Source organism: Corylus avellana, chromosome ca3, assembly GCF_901000735.1.
Source record: "Corylus avellana chromosome ca3, CavTom2PMs-1.0".
NCBI lineage: Eukaryota > Viridiplantae > Streptophyta > Magnoliopsida > Fagales > Betulaceae > Corylus > Corylus avellana.
Genome location: NC_081543.1, coordinates 28,622,019 through 28,638,944, shown reverse-complemented (window position 1 = coordinate 28,638,944; position 16,926 = coordinate 28,622,019). Strand labels below are relative to the sequence as shown.

The following is a 16,926-nucleotide window of genomic DNA, read 5'->3' as shown; positions in this document are numbered from 1 at the left end:
GACTTCTTTGATGATTCTGTTTTGATCATGGCAAACACTAGGGACCAGATTGCACAGTTGATGTGGGATAATATCCACCCACCTAACTGACGTGGTGTTGGGTATTGCAATGGAACTATGGTGATATAGTTCATGTTTTGTTATGGTACCAACAGTACCGTTTATTAGTTTATGCTATGTGTTGTGTCATGGGACAATGTTTTTTGTATGGCTCGCTATTATAGCACATTTACTTGTGCTTGACTACTATTGTGTGTGCCAGCATGCTCACTATGGACGGCATGGTGTGTGTGCCAAGTGTGATGCGAACATGCCATGTGTAGGCATATCGATAGTGGAGTCATATTATGTCTATGTCATTTTGGTACTTGCTATGTATAATTATGTCGGTTGTTGTCTCATATTTATATCTATGCCATTTTGACAATTGTTCTTGTATTACTATGTCGGTTGTTGGACCTATATTTTACATGTATGTCATGTTGGTTCGCTTCATCTATGTGTTAAGAAACTTAGTTATGGAGCTTGAGATGCAATGTTCATGTAGTGCTGGAACAATGAGACTACTCATTTCCAGAACAGACAAGAACTACGTGGGGCGCTTTTACAAGTGTCCCCTCTACAAGGTATGCAGTGTTTTTGCTTAAACTATACAATAATACATGATTGCGTTGTTTGACGTGCATATGAGGAAAAAATATCATTGGCTTTTGAATTGAAATTTGTATATATAATTCGTTGATTGTTTGTTGCTTTGTTTGTGACTATACATTGACAATGATGCATAATTTGATGTTCTCATATGGTAGACACTTTTGAACTAGTGAGATAGATATAAAAATAATGAAAAAGTAGTATTTTTTGGAATAAATTTTGGTTGCCGAAAACTTGATAGTAAATTTGCACATTGATGCAACATTAGCTGATCTGAATGAGATACTTCAACTATTAATATGCATTTGTTTTTTTATACATTGGTATCATATCCCTGAGCGACTAGTGTTACTGCAGTATCATCCCGGTAGTTTCCATTGGGAAGATGAACTATTACAAAATTTGTCGCCACCCATGTCCCAGCAAGGGCGAGTACACTGGGAAGATGAGTTGTTGGAAAATATATCAACACCATCGGCCGATGAGCTGGAAGTAGGTGTACATGGTAATAACGGTGCATTGGGCAACCAGTGAGTTAATAATGCTAAGCGATGCTGTTTTGGTTCGGTCGTGTACTGTTTATGTTGCTTAGGAGTACTCCTACTGTTAGTGCTCATACTTGCTTGAAGAAACTTTTGGTGGCTGTTAAACTTGTATGAAGGATAATTTCTTACAACCATGGTACTTGATCTCCTGTTAGTAGGATCACGGTAATGCATGGTTTGGTACTATGTAATTGAGGCAAACCATTGTTTGTTTATGCATGTCTCCATTTGCACAATGTCAGCCACTTAATGACAAAAACAAGGGGGAATGGTACGTTGTTAGTGTAACGTGCATGAAGGCACCAAAACCATGGAGCAATTATTATTATTTTTGTTTTTTTAATTTTTTGTTTTTTACAGCTTTGTTTTTTTTTTTTTATACCATCATTTATCTTATTTCACTTTAATGTCAATAATTGCAATATGTGGGACCAAAACGTGCCAAGCCAAACAAGGCTAAACATTCGTTATCCTCCAATCCAATGACAACCACTTTTCATGCTTGGACTTCTGAAATACGCAAATACATATATGGTTGGGCTATGCAGTACTGCGTTGTAACCTTTTTGATTTGTAGATTTTGGCCCTTCGGGGATCAACGATCTCAAGAGCAGCAAGCGCACACTTGTGGTACGAAAAATCTTCAAGTGTCCCGTCCATCCGTACCACTTCAAAGCACCGCGTATTCTGATGCTTATGGTGGCACCCAATCTGTAAAAGATAGGGGAAAGAATTATCACCAAACCATCCAATATAATCAAATCAAATATGTCATGAACATTAATAGTGACCACTTATAAGCAGGGACTTCGGGCACAAATCCCCATCTTTTCAATCTTTAAATGATTTGCAGCCAAGCTGCAAACTTGAGCTGCATTCATCTCTTCATGATGTTATAGTCTAGCAAGAAATTAAGGTTTTCGAGTCTACAAGCACTTCAAAAGCAACAGTTCAGGCTTTCTGTTGATCTTTTTTCCTCTCATAAACACTACTTCAGGTTCTATACTTCTGTGCAAACAAATGAAAGATTTTTTTTTTTTTTTTTTTAACAAGCTTGAACCCACACCCTCACCTGAACTTTGCTACACATGGATAAATAAACAATTCTAATGAAAGTAGGGAGAGTGTATATTATTTAAAAAAACAACACATCAATGACAAAGCAATACAAAAGTCATATTCATGCAACTAAAACCCTTGGAAAAAGCAACTTGTGTTCATTTCCATTAAAAAGATCTCCTCTAGAACTGATCAAACTCCAAGTATATGTACACCCACGCCTAGTCCTCCTCTCCCTTATTCATGGAAGGAAGAGATGCCATTTCATCAGAGGACTAGTTGCTAAAAGAAGCAGAAAATTATTAAAGGTTTGACCAACTTATTTCCTTTTTCTTTACAAAATTTTGTATACCTTTATGTCCTGAGCTCCACTTCCAATCTTTTCGTCCCTTCGAGGATGAAAATATAAAGCCCTCATCAAAGCTGACTTGTCTTTTTCATCTAAACTGTGATTGATGGGATACCTACAACCAAAACAGGTATGGTTCTATAACGAAATTCCAGCCTCATAATTCAATATATATATATATATATATATATATACACAGAAAGGGAAACAAAAAAATAAGGGGTAAACATCACATCATTCGCAGAAGTATCATATTAATGTTGAAAAGCAAAGCACCAAAAAAAAGACTATTTGCTATTAATATCAGGTATGACCCTTGTTCATACTAAAAAACCTATACACAGAAGAGAATATCAACATAGAACTTCCCGTTGCAGTTTAAGATAATGCCACCAATAACTAAAGATAATCAGTCAAAATTCAAAAAGAAAACTTCGGGGGAGTACAGCATATTCTTTTTTATTTTATTGGTAAGTTACACATGCACTAATGAGCCTCGAACCCATGAACTCATCTTCTATCTTGTTCTAAGTGGAAGGTGCTATTTGAGCTCAAACTTATTGGACTAACAGCATATTCTTAGTAACTCAAAGGTAATCATAAACCAGTCAAATTGTGCTACAGAGGAATGCCATTCAGCTTGGACATTGGCAAGAAAAGTTTCTTTGACATGAGGGTACAAAGATTTGGAATTCTCTTCCCTTGTGTTTAGTAAAACAATTTGGAAAGATAGGAATATAGTAGGACATTTGATGGCGTGGAGCTTACTCAACATTCAATCAAATCTTAATTTTTGAGACCATTTTATGATTGGCTGACAGCCTTAGGCAGTGTCCATTCCAGGTCTCTTTTGAATTTTGAAGAACTATTCCCAAAATCTATCTCTCATTAGCAAAATCTCCCTGCCTCGTTTTGCTGAAGCTCTGCCAGTATGGTACTGTGCTCCTTTTTAGTGTCTCTATATTTTTGTTATTTAAATATATTTAAAATTAAGAAATTAAAATATCCTAATATCATAAGACTTCAATTGGCTGACTTGTCACCGATATAACTGCATCTTTCTTTTCAAGCCAAAGATATAAAACATAATTCTCTCTTTTTCTTGATTTTGTTTTCTAGCTAAGACCTGGCCTTCTTTTATTTTAAGTAATATGAATCAAACATTCAACCCAAATAAACAAGATGTAACAGCATGTAGGCAAAGCAACAATTGGTATAAATGTGAACCTTAGTTTCCTTTGAGATAAAATTACCAAATAATTAAATCAACTATTTCTCAACTTAAGTTTTTGGGATAACTGATGATTTAACATGGGATCAAAGTAAAGGTCCATAATTCAAACCTTGTTTCCATGCACTTGCAACTTTAGGTACCTCCATAGCAGAGGACTAATGATTTATTAAAAGAAAATCAATGAGCCTGTTTTCTTACAATATACAGCAATGATACATGAGAGACAAAATAATGAAGAAATTGAGCATATTAATGGGGACTGGGAATGCGCTGCCTGGATATACCTGATTGATAGAAGTTACGAATCAATAGAGAGAGTTGTAGGTGTAGCAGGTGGCAATAATGGAGGATATGCAAATGAGGAGTGAAGGAAGCAGGGTGGCATTCAAGAGTCGACTATTCCCCAAGAATCCAGCCAAGGTTATCGTGCCATCTGCGATCACTCGTGCAATTGTCCCCGCTTCTGTTGATAGTAGTCCACCATTATAGGTTCCACGGGAAAGCCGGGACGACATGACCCGAGAGAGGAGTGCCAAGTTAACACCTGCATCAAGGATAGAGGAAAGTCATAATATAATATGGTCAGGATCTCAAAGAACTCAGGAGCAAATTCAAATATTCACAGAGAGGAATTATACTCCTCGCCCAACAAAAAACAAAACATCTTCAGAAGATCACTTCCTCTGCTTGTACTAAACTGCATTGATTTATTTCAAATATTTAATTTTAATTGGAATTTGGTGATTTATCATGTGCAGTTTTCCTCTTCTCATACATGTCATCGTTAGAAATGTATTATTGTAATGAAAAGGAAAAAGGTGTTTCTTACTTCTTTTTTGTAATTTTTTCCTCGTATATGCTAAAGAGATATTTGAAGCTTCTCTTTTTGTGCAGACCCTAATCTTCATATGGTATTAGAGCAAGGTCTTAAGAATTAATGAAATTCATTCTCGTTTTTCCACGCCTCTTCTCTCTCTTACAAACAGTTTTTTTTTTTCTCCTCTTTTCATGCAAATCCTAATTTTGACACTTAACATAAATAACAAAGTAATTGAACTTAACAATATCTCACCTTCAAGTACTTCAGCAGAAACAAACATTATGAGTCCCGAACAGACATACTGTGGCACAGTGTATGGACTAAATATATGGAAGCTTAGGAGTATGCCTATACAAACCATAATTTCAGATGCCATTAAGATTTGCCTGCAATCAGAATAATGAGAATTAACACAGCAGCAGTTTATGAGAAACATATCCAGAACTTTAGATCAGATACTTCTTTTGCGTGTTACTGTTAAATAATTACCTGTCTTCAAACATATTGCTAATGTAGTTTCCAACAACAATGTTTATTGGAAGAACTGTGAGGCCAAGGCAAGCAAGAAAAATCGCCACTGTGCTCGTAGACCACTGAAAGTAGTATGTGGTAATGACACTAGATTCTGAAAGTAAAATCTCCATTGCGTATTTGAGCATGAAATATATCAATAACTGGACCTGATGAACCATAGAGATTCAATTATACATTGAGAAGAAGTTTGTACAGTTTCAGCTCCAACCAAAAATAAATGGCAGAAAATATGTGAATGAGAAGAAGATTTAGAGAGGGAAAAAAAAAATCTCAATGATTTTAACTGGCTACTGGCTTGGAGTAATAAAATATATGACAGTGACCAGAAGATAATTGGGAGGATCTTAGTTGTTTAATCAACAGCAGCTCAATAGTAATTCTCTTTTATCTTGAATAAGTCAAATGCAAGAAGCAAATTCGTTGGTGCGGTTCCACTTCACCAAGCTGAATTAAAAACAAAAGTTCCTGATGCACGATGTGAAATTTGATCGCATAATTCATCTAAACTATCTATTTGAGTAAAGCATATTAGCAGACCAAATTCTAACATAGAAGCAGAAGTACGTATCCAACTTCTAATTCTATTTCACGCACAACAAGAATTCTAGCTGAATTCTAAAGAATAAGTGAAGTTGCAATATTGACACTCAGCTGATTAACAAGTTTATAAATCCATAGAGATAAATATTTTTTGGCAATCTAGTAAAATGTATTTCAACCTTTTATAAAAAAAAAAAAAAAGAAAAAAGGAGGAAAGATAACAAAACCATGTTTGTATGGTAACTATAAAGTTATTTTTCATTTAAATGGCAACATCAAAGATATACCTTATTTTATCAATTTTTCAGAAAGTCATAAAGTTCAGTCATTTACATACCTTTACAGAGGGTGTAAGTAGTCTATATGCTGATCTAAATGAAGTATCTGCTTGGTGAGAATCCTCACTAGCTTCTTCACTTTCATCACATTCTTGCTCACCATCTTCATCTTGTTGCTTGTCTTCTGAACTAATAAGCAATGGTTGTTTAAGTCCATTCTCAAGTGAATCATTCTCTACTGCTTCTGTCATCCAAAGTCCACCATCAGAATAAACATTTCTAAGAGAACATTATTGTTAGAAGTGACAGTTTTTGTTACACTTCAAAAAGTGATCAAGAAGTAAATCACCAAGTGATTTACAGATTGATTGTGTCTTTTGGAATTTAACTAATTTTTAAAGTTTCTACAATGTCAAAATAATTTTTAAAAGAAAAATATTTGAATAGCTATGGTCACATTAAAGTGTTAATGCATCAATACAGGTTAAGAATGATCTAAGATTGACAGAATTGGATATGTGTAAGATCTCAACCAAAAAGTAGCACCATATAAATGAACATACCAGCATTAGATTCCTGTGGTATACTATTCTCCTCAATCTCACGAGAAGGTTCTTTAAATGAGATACACAACCAAATTAAGTATACAAGCCAGGCAACAGCCATAACCCATCCAGGCAAAGTGTCTTCATTGAACGTAAGCTTGTAGATCCTGAAATTAGTTTGAAGAAAACCACCTAGAGCAGGACCACAAGCCATTCCGAGCGCGCTGGCACTAACAAAACCTGCTGATGCCTGCATGCGGTATTTCAGTGGCACACAGTCACTAATATACCTCCGGTTAACAGCTCGGGCAGAACCCAGTCTGCAATTTGTAAAGTGTGACTCTGTTAATACATATAACGAAGTATAAATAATAGAATCTCTAAATCTTACCACCTTACACTATTTCTAGCATGAATTTAAATTTGAGTCTTCTAATAATAATTTAAGATCTGGTACTGCACTCCAGTATGACAAAAATGAACTTCGAGTCTTTTCTATAAACACTAAATGGTTTCAAGTTTCTAGTGACCAGACAATTAGCAATATGGTGTGCCTCAATAACAGAGCAGAAACAAATCTTGTTGCTTGTATTTTCATAGCAACATAAATCTACAACCATAGCAAAACAGTTTGGTGAAATGAAAATTTTTCTACTTGCTATCTGACAAATTTCATGTTGCTCCCTTAATTTAGAAAAGCTATGTCCTGTCATGCTTTGTTTTAATAATCCATCCCTTTATGTTGTAAAGCCGATAATTTGGGTACACAAGTTCTTTACAGGCTCGAAGTCCTAACACCAGTTAAAATTCTCCTCAAAACACATGCACATTCTGTGTGTGTATGTGTGTCCGCATATATGACCAATCTGATTTGATAATAACTGATAGAAATATATGAATATCTCTGTGTGTGGGTGTATGATATATAAGTTAGCACAGAACACAAACTTCAAGACATTATTATTAAGCATAGCTGCAAAAAAAATTTAAAAACTTTCTAAAATCATAAATAGTTATAACATTAAAGTTGATTTCCCATTTCCAAAAAACAATTAAGGCAGTAAAAGTAAATAAGAAATGCTTAGATTTCCTAATCAGTATGTTGCATGCCTCATGCTAGCATGTAAAGATCAGTCTCAAAAAAATGCACAAAAGCACATGCATGAAGTTATTCCTATCAAGCAGTGACACAAGAAGAAGAATAAGACTACTTACCCACAGAAAAGACGACCGATTAGGAGAACAGTTATTGAATTGAGATCATAAGCCAATGCGTACAGGATGTTTCCCATGAAAAGAACTATACTGCTAAATACAAGAGGTTTGAAGTACGATTTATTTGACCACGCACTAAAATACACTGATGAAACAACCTGTGCAACAGCCATTGCCCCAATCACAACACCACAAACTGTTGCTGCAGCTCCAAGGCTCAAGGAGTAGTCATCTGCTGTAGGGACAACAATATATGTATTGACCATATAAAGAAATGTGTTTGCCAAGTTCAAGAGAAGAGACATAAAATGGTATTTCTCATCATCAACCCCTTCCTCAATAGGAGCAGGTAGCTCGTCTTGCATAATGAGTGCATGTTGTGCCAAAAAGTTGAGGAAATTTGTTGAGTGGGTTAACCTGTCCACTGCTGCTTTTATTGAATCAACGACAGGATCCTGCAGATTAAATAACCTCGTAAATACCATAGTAACTCACCAGCTTTATGACTGCCTCCCAGCCAAATACACGTGTGTGTGTGTGTGTGTGTGTGTGTGTGTGCAACAGGGAGTGAGAAAACACACAGAAAAAAAACAATGAAAATTTGAACAGGTTGCTTTGAGTATATGCAACAGAAACCTGAAGGGGAAGAGCAGGATGATCATATATTGATAAGTAGCTTCCTTGACGGTCCTGAAGTTCATGAAGATTGCGTGATATGGCTCCCACAACAGCCCCTATGCCCTGCAGGTTCCATTATCTGTCAGTAAAGTTCCATAAATCCAGGGACAATAGTTTTTAGAAGTTTTCAAATGGTTAAATAGGAAAAGAATGTCTCCAACATCAACACAATACCACATGCTTGAACACTTGCTGCAGTTGGGAGTAAGGATGATTTGCGCGTGTTTCGACATAATAATTAGTGAATCTATAACCAAAGCGTTTATCAAACTTCTTTAGTATCTTACGCAGACCAATAGCATTTATCTCAACAAAAAAGAGAAGCTTTAAAAGATCTTGTCCAACTGCTCTATAAGCTTCTCGTAATTCATATATTTGGGATATATTGGGCTGCGGCTGAAGGGCATCATGCTGTTCATCAAGCTTAGCTATCCTGCTAGCAAGTAGCCCTTGTTGTTCCAACAGAAAAAGGACAACCTTCTCAATCTGAAATAATTACAAGAAAGTAAGTTATACACATTTCATATATTAGGCAAGCAATTCAATTAAGGACATACACACACATTCATGCATTTATAATAATATATACCACATATTCATACACTACTGCAGTAGCCATGAACACTGACATAGGTTGAATATGTCTTGGATGTACCCCTTGAGACTAATAAAACATACATTAAAATAAAATATGCAGAAGAATATCGAGAGAAAAAAGAAAGAGAAGATACAAAAATTTGAGGTGATTTACCCCCTAAATAGCATAAGAAATTTCCAATAGGGTTACATGTTGATTGTATTGACTTAAATTACAACTTGCATAGATTGGTGAAGTACTGTAGTACAGTTGGGGTTGGTAAAGTATGAGGGATCAGAAGTTTAAAAGAGACTATTGTTAACCACAACCATCAAAAATATATTTCTAAAGTTTGATTCTATGCGAGCATATCTTATTATGGGACATCACATGTTTTCTCACTTACCTTAAATATTTGACAGATCTTTTTTTTTTTGAAAAGTAAAATTCGTTTTTCAAGAGCTATACCATATAGCTACATCCCCTTCCACAAATATTTGACAGATCTTCCATGGTCACTTTAGAAAAGGTAACATGGTTCCATCTTAAGAACTTAATTCCATTAGAAAAACTGACAATAACACGTATTTGATGGATTTTTTAAATAAGCATAATGACAAGGTGGGGCATAATTACAAAAGAAATTTAACACGCATGAGCAAGCACACATACATTATTTCGTGTTTAGATCTTGTATATTTCCGAAAGAAAGACATGCAAATAACTGACCTGATTATCCAACATTCTTGAGAAATCCTTGAGTACTTGCCGGCGATCTTGTGTCCCAACTTCAATTTGTTGAGCATATTGTCTTACTTTTTTCTTCATTAGTTTATAGTTAATGTAATATCTGCAAGCAATCAAATTATCAGCATCTAAGACAGGAACCTAATCACAACAAAAAGGCAAGCAGCACCATTTGCTGCCCACTTCGAGCACCAACTTGCAGAAACTATTTGGCCCAGAGCATGCCTCCCTCATGCCAAGGCCTTGTGGTTAGCATGGGTGTAAGGTGCCACCCAAGCCACCACAGAGGCTTACAAGGTTTAACCCAAGGTTGTGCAATGTAATATTCAGTAACAGTTTTGAAACTCTGAAATTTATATTAGCATGTGTTTCTATGTCTGCCAACATTAAGTTGGGGAAAACATAATCTCATGTCACTGCAAAGTCTGTGATTTGATTTGCCTTTAAACAAAAGGTTTAATAATAATCTTTAGAGTAGTCAAGTTAGAAGCTACCAAAATTAACAAAACAGGCTTTATTTTTCAAATATTATAAGAAGTTTGAGAGGGATGGGAATCCAACAAACTTTAAGTTTTGAAGTGCATCATTTCAGCAGGTTTCGTGTGTTTGTGGACAGCTACTAAAATTTAAATATATCACTTTTGTGCACTAAATTACAAATAGAGTAAGGCAATGGTGGTTAGACAAAGATGTGTTCTGCAGATTCAGATCAGGGGCTGGTTAAATATTAAGGGATAGATTGCTGCCACCAGCCACTTTCAGAGGCAATGCATGGATCAAGACAATGTTTCAGCTGCTGTATATATCAACTTTAGAAAGATTAGAGATGAATTAAGACATATGCGCTCACTTGGAAAAAGTATTTAAGTAGTTGTCAAGCATAAGTCAGTGGAGATGGGCCATGGGCACGCTGTGGACATGCAGGTTTATTATGTGTGACCTTGGGTTTGCATCTTGGTTGAAACGGTTCTATTCATGCTCTTTTTCTCTTTTTAGCATCAGTAGGCTTATATGCCAACCACAAAAATCTATGAGATTTAATATGCTCACAGCAGATTGGCAACAAATCAAATATTTTGAGTAACAAGTTCCATTAGACAAGATGACCTATCTCTACATTACCACCACGACTTAAAACATAATTAGATACCATAATGATGTATCAAAACTCACTTTATACCATTGCATAGCTTCCCTAAGAAACCATCGCCATACAAACATACAACACTTGACCGCTTGTTGCCAACCAAAGCAATCAAAATGATTAAATTCTTAGCAATGCAAAATAGAATGTATAACCATATGTCAAACATACCCTTGCCATTCTTGGATTTGTCTTTCCTTCAACTTTTTCCCGAAGGCAACCATCTTTCACTACAAATAAAATTACAAAAACTTAAAGTGAGAAAGAAAACAAGAAGATCACAGAAACATATGCAGCAGAAATTTGCATCTCTGTGAACTTTGACATCAGGAGCTTTTCCAGCATAAGAGGATAGTGAGAAAAAAAAAAAACAACAGTTATACTTTGTGCATTATCTTTCCAAAAAGCTTCTCATAGAACCACCATGCTTCTGCTAGCCTAAATCCAGCTCCACAGGAAATAACATTGATCAGTATATATGCCAACTTCAATGCTGGGATTTAGAGCTTTTACCATGTCACAGCATATAAAATATAATTCGAGACAGTTATACACAAAACCTGACTTTATTTAAATAACATGGTGTGCTGTAGGGAAAAGTGTGGTCTCCTTGTTGTACAGGTTAAACAGGGAGACATTCTGTTTTTTTTTTTTTAGGAACAATAAAAGAATATCTTTTATATTGAAAAAAAAAAAAAAAAAAAAAAAAAAGTGAAATTAATTAATGCATACATGTATGCTATTTTACATGGAGACCTTAAAATGAAGTGAATCTACCAGACACAACATGACATGGGCGTGGCATGCTTACCACACTTTGAGGCACGTACCTAAAAGGAATGCCTAACAAAGAAAGATATGCATGCCTACTTGGTTTACTAAAATCCCCAACTTAAACTGTTTTGACATCACACAAATAATTCATATTGCACAAACATTCATCTTGTTCAATCTGAATGATCTAGATACCTCATGGAACAGAAGACAATAAACTTGTGGATTTTATAGACAAACAATCTCGCAATGTCCTAATAATTGGAAATCAGACAAATTGGAAACCCAGACATACACCAAACCCCTGACATCTGTACCTCAATATCATGTAACATAGCATTTAAGAAAGATTGAACAACTACCACTCCACTTTCCTATAGAGCCAGATATGCACAACTGCCACACGTATACAGACCCTACTATAATTTAGTAATTTACAACAGTGAACACCATATGCAAATTTATTTCCATAGAATCTAGTAAAGAATACCTAAAGAACGGGCTATTTGTTAGAAGAAAATAATTACATTATTCCTGTCACAAATATAAAGAAAAACTGTCCATGACAAGGCAGTCTTTCAGAATCAATCAATAAACTAGGTGCTCAATTGCACATAAGCAAATGCACAATGCTTGACATGTTGACGCCCACTCTAAAACAAACACAAAACCCATCACATTTCCGCTCCATATGAATACCCAACACCTATCAGGACGAAGAGTCGAAGTAAACCCAGCTGAAAAAGATAGCATTCTCTTCACATGAATAATTCTACTTATCTTTTAAAACCGTTCTTATTCAGGTGCGTATCCGCTTATCAGTCAACTTATGTGTTTCACAAGATTTGTGTAAGCCACCAATACTTACTTTAGAATAAACCATCCATCATTAGAACAGCAATTTCAAATAATATTCACATTGACAGGTCCGCTTAGTTTAACATCATCAACATGTTCACCATTATCTCATAAAACGCCTAATTTGACCAAGTCCGCACGAAACAAATTCACAAACTACAATCATATTAAAACAGAGAAACTAAACAAATTAATCATTTAAAAAAACAAGAAAGTCAAGACCTTCACCGCTTTGATTATTCAAGATTTAAACAACCACCAGTACCACATGCAGCACAACTATTAAGCCTATCAGTATTAATCAAAAGATTGAAGATTTCATAATTTTTTCAAACAAACTGCCATAACAACACAGTTCTAGAAGCTTCCGTCTGATGCTCTGTTTGGTTTCCGAGAAAATTCTGGAAAAGAAAACCGAAAACTAGCTCTAACCGGAACATTAAGGCCTGCTTGGTAACTATTTCTTCTCAATTTTTTTTCTCAAAAAAGTCCACCTCATTTCGTTCGTATTAGCAAACAATTTTTTTCACTTTTCCCTGCGCAAAGAATTCTAAACTTCAATCTAGTTTATATCACATAAATCAATTTCTTTCCTCCTTTCTCTTCTCAAATCTTTTTGCCAAACACGAGGCTTCGAAAAACAAAGAAAATTCAGATTTTGAAATTCGTTTACTTTTCTAAGCTGCCAAACAGACGTGAACAAACAGAAAACGAACACAAAAAATGCATTACCAACGTGAGTTTGGGAAACCGCGGTTTTACGAGTCTGCTCACGAAAAGGAGAGTTTTCCGATGAACACCAACGAACAACAAAAGCGTTTTTACGGAAAAAGGGATTCTGGATTCGGAGATGAATGATTGTAGGAAAAAGCTTGAGAGACACAGAGGGAGGGAGGGAATCGGCTGTTTGGTTTACAGAGAAAGCGGATCGTTTTTGTAGTGATCGAGTCTTGCGGGGACGGAATTGGAATTTTAGAGAATGAGTGTGGCAATTAGAGCAAAAGATCCAGCGGGCCCTGATAGTGTACTACGGTTTGGTTGGGCTGCGTGAGAATTGTGAGCCGTCCAAATCTATTTAGGAATCATTTTATCTTTACGCTGGTAATTATGAGAGAGAGGATTTCTTCGGATTCTCTCTCCTTTTATAGGAATAGGAATGATCTTATGCATCACAATTTTGGCAATTTTTGACCAAATTCAAAATTAACACGAAATAAATAAAAAATTAGTAAGTTATAGTTGATCGGTTTGATCGGTTTAATTAATTTGTCAAGTTATTGTTGACTTATATAGTTTTATAAACTTGGCACTCAAATATGAATTGTCACCCCTATTTTTAGAGTGGGCCGCTATCCCACCTACATAATTGCTATAATTAAATTTTAATTGAGTTGGATGCTACAACTATTATTATAAACTGATGTATTAGTTCATATGACACTTATGGTCTCGGCCGTTAAAATTATGGCAAACAAGTGGAACTTTATATTTATTGTTCTAGATAAATGATTATTTTTTGTTCTAGATAAATTAAGCCCACTACTTGAAAGTTACAGCAAAATAATATTCTATTAACCATTGTTGTCAACTTCAACATCATTACAATTGCTAAACCTACCCACCATCATTATTTTATATGGTGAAAACTCACTTCATTTGCTTAATTTGTAAGTTAATTTGATAAACTACTGTGAAAAATGTGATTATTTGGAGACAAGCTGCTTTTCACTTTCATTAGCAAAGAATTTTACAGTCCATTTGTACAAGCATTTCCTCCAATCTCCATCATATTTTCAAAATATGATATGTTCAAGTTAAAATACCTCAAGATTCGATTATATGATATCTTTAAGTTATGAGGAGCTGATTATAAAAACTTTTATTTTGTACATATATTCCATCAAATTGAATTTGTATCATAAGATTCCCACAAGCCTAGCACATGTAAAAAGACTATTATCTCAAGTACGGCTTGTGTTTTTCTAGTGGTATCCAAATCTTAGGTAAATATTATTTTTTAAAAATTAAGTAAGAAAAATAAGAGTAATTTTCTTTTTTGCTTTTTTAGAAAATAATATCCACTTAGAACTAGGAGCACTATGTTTAATAATGTGTTTTGGGATTTTTTTTTTTTTTTAAATGTAACATAAATGTGAAAACAATTTAAAGGGTTTCATGTTTTGAATTGTATATTAATATTTTTGCGAATAAAAAACAAAAATAGAATAAAAGAATTTTAACACTTATCTTCATGTGATGTGAAATATTTTAATATTTTAATTAAAGAGTAATGATACATACTACACTTATAAATATTCTACAAAACCCTCCACTTCAGCTCTATGGGATGTTTTTAGCATTACTCTCAATTGAATTAGTGAATAAATTATAGAATAAGAATTTGAACTCAATACAACTACTTGGAACATGATTTTTTCCGGTTCAAATGAACTGGATAATATCCAGTTTGTTATAGTGGATGAGTATTTTTGTCTTTTTATTTTTTTAGGGGACAAAAATACCCTTCAATATAACTAATTAAATATTATCCAGTTGAAATAAAATTGAGAAGATCTTAATTCCAACGGAACTACTTTTTAGTGGACAAAAATACACTTCCAATAGAACTAATTAAATATTCTCCAGTTCAAATAAAATAGAGAGGATCCTAATTCAAACTTACTTTGATGTCATCTTAAATAATTTATTATCCTAAAAACTTAAAATTAAAAAACTTGGGAGTTTTGTTTTTAAGATGAGGAAATGATGGAGCCAAACTCACACGACATCACAGAACATTGTACGCGACAAGACTTGCTGGCCACATGGGCAATGCCACGTGCGTTGCAGTTGAAGAAGGCCAACAATCTTAGATACCACATAAATAAATTAAAATCCAAGTTAGATCCAGCAAAAAGAGTCCCAAAACTCCCAACATTTAACACAAATAAAAGTTGGCATATCCTTTCAGCCAAATAATTTGTTGAAAGTACTTAACAATGATAGGTAAAAAGGTGAAGCACGAGATCAATTAACCTTTTGGGGTAACACTTCCTTTATATATATATATATAATGACAATTATAACTAGTATTGAAGCTCATCTCTCTCTTTTTCTTTTTGTTATTTCTGAGAAATTGCATTGAAATACAAAGGGGAAAGGGAAGCAACAAAATTAAGAGAAATTTGAATTTAAAATAGTTTGAGGCACTATTTTTTCAAATCACAGATTTTACTAAAACGCTTAACTGCACTTTGAAAAAAAAAAAAAAAAAAAAAAAGTCTATGCATTTTGAACGGGCTAAAACAAACAAGCACGCACCAATTTATGGACCTTTTGGACTATCCAAAGTTTGCACTTTGAAAGAAGATTGTGAATATCTGCCAAAATATTAAAGATTAAGTAATGTTAAGAATTACATTTTTATCTTATTACTATTATATTTTATTGGCGTGGCATTGTCAATTAACCACTAGATTAGTTATTATTAAAAAAATTAAATGACTAATTAACATTGTCACGTTAAAATAGTGAGATAGTAGTGACATAAATGTGAAAATTATTTTTATATTTTTAAGAATGTGTTTTTGTTTGAATTGTTTATTAATATTTTTGTTTTGAGAAAAAAAGAAAATAATAATTAACAAATAGAGCCTACATTTCTAAAGTATGATTAGATAATGATGTATGTGTTGGGATTATAAGAATCTTGATTAAAATAATCAAAACCAGTGAAATAGTTTTACCTATTATGACAAATGCTAGTATTGGGGCCTACCAAGAACAAAATGGTAGGCATGGTGGGGAGACAGAATCATTATATTGCTTTTACCTTCTTGTTTTTTTCTTTGTTTGTTTGTTTATTTATTTTTTTTTTAATTTCCTCCAAAAAAACTATTAAGATAGGAATATGAAGTGAGCTTAATTAATATAAATTAAGAAACTTATTGAGGATTCATCTCCTCAGCCCTAATCACTTAGAAAAAAATAAGGGATAACTTCATTTAGGATCTCTGAACTATTACGCATTTTGAAAACTTTCAAAATTTTAAAAACTCTTAATTTCACCCTTGAACTTTCAATTTAATGTAATTGACCAATTCGTAAATTTTTGCCGTTAAAATCTAACGAAAACCACTAAAAAGACCAAATTACCCTTTAATTTTATTTTTTTTGGGTTAATAACTTTTTTAGTACCTGAGTTTGCAGTTTTTTATTTTTTATTTTTTCTCCCCTAAGTTTTCAAAACAGTCAAAAATGGTACCTAACCTATGGAAAAGACGAAATTGATACCTCCGTTAGATTCCGTGAGAGATAATTAACGATCTGTCATGTATCACTCCCAAAATATGACACGTGTCCTAAACAATTAAAA

At 34.1% G+C, this 16,926-nt stretch overlaps 1 protein-coding gene across 3 annotated transcripts; it reads right to left on the bottom strand.

The window, feature by feature from the left end:
- Nucleotides 1–1,552: 1,552 nt before the first annotated feature.
- LOC132173919 (SPX domain-containing membrane protein At4g22990-like) lies at nucleotides 1,553–13,472 on the bottom strand. 3 transcript variants are annotated; one of them, XM_059585598.1, is made up of 13 exons: nucleotides 13,284–13,472; nucleotides 11,091–11,149; nucleotides 9,758–9,878; nucleotides 8,626–8,937; nucleotides 8,410–8,514; nucleotides 7,774–8,228; nucleotides 6,577–6,878; nucleotides 6,073–6,257; nucleotides 5,151–5,341; nucleotides 4,914–5,047; nucleotides 4,126–4,385; nucleotides 2,611–2,722; nucleotides 1,553–1,910 (listed from the first exon to the last, which is right to left on the bottom strand). In XM_059585598.1, exons 2-11 carry the CDS (start codon nucleotides 11,141–11,143, stop codon nucleotides 4,147–4,149), a joined length of 2,097 nt encoding a protein of 698 aa, XP_059441581.1. In that variant the 5' UTR covers nucleotides 11,144–11,149; nucleotides 13,284–13,472; the 3' UTR covers nucleotides 1,553–1,910; nucleotides 2,611–2,722; nucleotides 4,126–4,146. The 3 variants fall into 3 exon arrangements, with proteins under 3 accessions (XP_059441581.1, XP_059441582.1, XP_059441583.1); XM_059585599.1 differs by having other exon boundaries at nucleotides 6,073–6,254; XM_059585600.1 differs by having other exon boundaries at nucleotides 6,073–6,251.
- Nucleotides 13,473–16,926: the final 3,454 nt, after the last annotated feature.